Source organism: Triticum aestivum, chromosome 2B (genome assembly GCF_018294505.1).
Source record: "Triticum aestivum cultivar Chinese Spring chromosome 2B, IWGSC CS RefSeq v2.1, whole genome shotgun sequence".
NCBI classification, from domain to species: domain Eukaryota; kingdom Viridiplantae; phylum Streptophyta; class Magnoliopsida; order Poales; family Poaceae; genus Triticum; species Triticum aestivum.
Genome location: NC_057798.1, coordinates 758,168,743 through 758,172,689, shown reverse-complemented (window position 1 = coordinate 758,172,689; position 3,947 = coordinate 758,168,743). Strand labels below are relative to the sequence as shown.

At 52.5% G+C, this 3,947-nt stretch overlaps 1 protein-coding gene across 2 annotated transcripts; it reads right to left on the bottom strand.

The window, feature by feature from the left end:
- Window positions 1-339: 339 nt before the first annotated feature.
- LOC123047190 (cilia- and flagella-associated protein 251) lies at window positions 340-1,761 on the bottom strand. Of its 2 annotated transcripts, XM_044470685.1 has the most exons (3): window positions 1,203-1,761; window positions 891-1,145; window positions 340-789 (listed from the first exon to the last, which is right to left on the bottom strand). In XM_044470685.1, the coding sequence occupies exons 1-3, from the start codon at window positions 1,551-1,553 to the stop codon at window positions 682-684; spliced, it is 714 nt and encodes a 237-aa protein (XP_044326620.1). In that variant the 5' UTR covers window positions 1,554-1,761; the 3' UTR covers window positions 340-681. The 2 variants fall into 2 exon arrangements, with proteins under 2 accessions (XP_044326620.1, XP_044326619.1); XM_044470684.1 differs by having other exon boundaries at window positions 891-1,761.
- Between the last annotated feature and the right edge of the window lie 2,186 nt (window positions 1,762-3,947).

Below are 3,947 nucleotides of genomic sequence, written 5' to 3'. Positions count from 1 at the left end.
TGAATGGCCGACATGCAAGCAAGTCAACCGAGTCGACCAGGACTAACTCCAATTCCAGTCAAATGAAACAAAATGGACAGACACTCATACTGTCAATACTCAATACGCAATGCACCTGGGCGATGATATAGTTTTCTCTTCCTCTTTACCATATCACCTGAAAAACAGACTGAAGGCTGTAGCTAACAGCCAACTTTAGCAGTCAAGTTCAGGTTTGCACTTGCAAAAACACAGACAAAACATACCAACACAGTATAAACGAACAGTACCAACACACAGTTCTTACTGAAACACGAGACCACCGACAGCACATCACTTAGAGCAACAGACAAAAAGTAGTAGCAGTTAACTACCAATGTCAGCAGATAAGTTCAGGTTTCAATCAGCTTACAGAGCACAGACAGCAGCTGTACTAACACAGTAACACACAGTAGTTCTCTTAATCTTATTGCAAGATATGATCAGCCATGTCTACGTGAAGAACGTCAGTACTTAATTCCTTAATTATCCAGATCCAGACACTTTGCTATACACACAAACAAACAAACAACCAAAGGTCACCTGCTTTCACAAGTTGACAGCCTGCTAACTGTACCGCGCCAAGATTGAGACGACGTACGTACGTACTCACTCCATTGCCGCCGGGTAGGCGTACGTAGGGCTAGCCAGGCTGAACGCTAGCTAGTTGTGGCTTCCTCCACCGCCGCCGCGCCCTTCCCTCGGGTTGCCGGGCGGCCGCGGCCTCCTCACCGCCCTCACGCGCATGATCACCTCCCGCATGTAGAACCCCTACAGAAATCGCGTACGTGCGTGGCCAAGAGCTTCGTCAACTATGGAGAATAACCCGGCCGGAGATGAGAAATGCTTGCACAAAGTTGAAAGCTACTTACTCTGCCAGAGGTGGTCTTGGAGATCTCCCTGGTACCGATGTCCGCCGCCTCGCCTGCTTCTTCCCGTGACGAGTTAAGAGATGCGGCAGGAGCGGCGCTCGGCCTTGTGCCGCCGCCGAACCAGTCGGCCAGGCCCATGCACCACGCGTAGGCACGGCCGAGGTACCGCAGCAGCAGCGAGCACGGGTGCATGAAAAGCGACGGCGACTCCTCGCCGGAGCTCCTCTCCGTCTCCTTGTCCTTCTCCTCCCCTGCCTCCTCCTTGCGCTGGTCGGTGAGCTCTTCAGACTTGTCCACCGCAACCGCCCCCGCCTCCTCCTTGCGCTGGTCGGTGAGCTCTTCAGACTTGTCCACCGCAACCGCCCCCGCCTCCTCCTTGCGCTGGTCGGTGAGCTCTTCAGGCTTGTCCACCTCCGCCACCACCACCGCAACCGCCACCGCCTCCGCCTTGTGCTGTTCCGTCAGCTCTTCAGACTTGTCCTCCTTCTCTTCCTCCTTGCTCTGATCCGTTGGCTCTCTGAGACTGTCTCCCTCCTCCCGCTCCTCCTCCTCCTCCTTGCGCTGACCCGCTGATTCTTCAGGCTTGCCGGCCACCTCCTCCTCCTTGCGCTGATCCGTCGGCTCTCCCTCCACATCCACCTCCAGCTCCTTGTGCTGGTCCATTGCTCCTCCGCTTCTTCCTGGGCTTCTTCCTAGGCGCGCCGCTCTACGGGGATGGGGGCTTCTCGATGGGTTGGGAGGTGTTTGTGTGCGGTGTGGTCTACTGTTTCGCTTTCTTGAACTTTATTCTTTGCACATCTATCTTTTCCTTGAGGATGGATGGCGTTGATGCGTTCGAGGGCAGTAACTCCCCTCTGTCGCCGATTCATTTCAGGCTGGCCCCTATTTATTGCCATGGAACTCGAGCAGGTGAGGTGAGGCGAGGCTGGAATTTATCTTGTCTTCCAGGAATGCCCCTCGAGGGTTTGAACCAGTTTCGTAGACTGGATTTATGTCAATGCGACACCGTGTGCGCGCGCGCGCGCGTGTGACCTAATTTATGTCAAGTCAAGGTTCGAACTTTGAACCAGTTTTACACGTAGTAGTAGTAGTATATATTCTGCAACGCCATTTTCTTGAAACCAGAGCAGTACGTGACGATCTATCTCACGCCCAAACTGGACTACTTCAGTACTCTACGATACGTACAGTATGTTGATGTACACCAGTGCTAAGAGCATCTCCAACAGCCGCGCTAAGCGCCGCGCGTAAAAAACCTGTTTGCCGCGCGCACTTCGGCCTGCTTAGCGCGCCCGCCAGCGCTGGCTCCAGCAGCCGCGCTATAATGCAGCGCGCGCCGCTCCAGCAGCGCGCAAAAATATAGCGCGCGGCTCGCCGGGCGTTAACATATATGATATTTTGGACACAAAATGAGTTTGAAACATTCATCAAAATACAATGAACATATGAAATCTGACACAAACAAGTTGATGAATAAAAGTTCATGCCCACAAGTTCAAAATCATGCCCACAAGTTCATCCAACCAAGTTTAAATGCAAACTAAAGTTCAAGACATAAATGAAAGACACATCAATCATCTTCCTCGTCTTCGTCCTCATCTTTCGAAGACGATTCTTCCACCTTCGAAGATGAATCTTCCTCCCTAACCTCATCACGCACCGCATCACGTGAAGCTCCGACGGTGTTGGCAAGATCTTCAACGGCATTTTCATGGGATTGTGTGTGAGAAGGCACATCGAAAGACATTCTACCCATGGCGGCCGGAGGTGCACCCATGCCTCCCATGAGAGAAGCAAAATTCATGCCTCCCATGGCGCCATAGCGTCGGAGGGTGCTCCAAAGCCACCCATGCCTCCCATGGCGGCCGGAGATGCACCCATGCCTCCCATGGCGGCCGGAGATGCACCCATGCCTCCCATGGCTCCGAAGCCACCCATGCCTCCATGGCGCCAAGGCCACCACCACCCATGACGCCAAGGGGGTGAGCGGGGTGCCGGTGTGCGCGTCCATGGGCGGGTGGCAGGGCGCCGGCGCGCGCGGGGCGTAGGAGGAGGAGAGGAGAGAGTGCGGCGCTAGCGCTCGAGTGTGCCGCGCGCTGTAGCGGGCGCCCGAAATACACCGCGCGGGATAGTGTTTCCGACCGCGCGCCCAACTCGTTATAGCGCGCGCGCCGTTTTTGCGCGTCCGCTGGAGCGACTCGCCGCGTTGCGCGCGCGCTAAAACGGACTAATTTGTGACGCGGCACTAGTTTAGCGTGGCTGTTGGAGATGCTCTAAGTATAGAAGGTACTCCCTCCGTTTCTTTTTAGTCTGCATATAAGGTTTGGTCAAAGTCAAGCTTTACAAAATTTAACTAACTTTATATTAAAAATCATCAACATTCACAATATGAAATCAACATTTTGAAATGCACCATGAAATGTATTTTTATATTATATGGTTTAAGTATTGTAGATGTTCATATTTTTTAATATATATTTGGTCAAATTTTGTGTAGTTTAACTTTGACCAAAACTTATACGCGGAGTAAAAGAAACGGAGGGAGTACCAGGGTGGTAAGCGGTTGACAAGTCGTCGTGAAAAACCGTGTGCCGGATCGGAGGGGTGGTCAGCTGGGCATGGGAGACCGGGAGGAGGCCAGCCACCACCTGCTGCCGCGCCACGAAAGAAAATTTAGTAATCGGGAGAATGTCGATCGATGCCGAGGACAAAAGCACCAAACAAGCTGCGAAGCATTGAAGAATCCTCCTCGGTTCACCTACCCAGGTTTACTTTGCATACCTGCCCACTCGCGAGCGTCATTCATGATAAACGCTGTTCTCTCAAATTTAAGTAAGATTCCAGGCGTAGAGATTGTGTCCTCTTGTCACCTCAGGAAATTCTCTTCTTTTGTGGTAGGAAGTAGGGTTTGGTGGCGTGATCTAATTCGAATCAAGCGTGTTCATCCCTGCCGACGTCCGCGTGAAGATATTCATAGAGATCAGAGTCTACACAATGCGGGCGGGGTGCTGTAAAATGAGGATTTCTTGTAGATTCATGTGTGGTGCAATTCGGGCC

Excerpts from the sequence above, each read along its gene's own strand:
- LOC123047190 (XM_044470684.1), bottom strand. The coding sequence starts at position 1,553 with ATGGACCAGCACAAGGAGCTGGAGGTGGATGTGGAGGGAGAGCCGACG. Across the intron at positions 790-890 it reads CCAAGACCACCTCTGGCAGA|GGGTTCTACATGCGGGAGGT; the intron begins GTAAGTAGCTTT and ends CGATTTCTGTAG.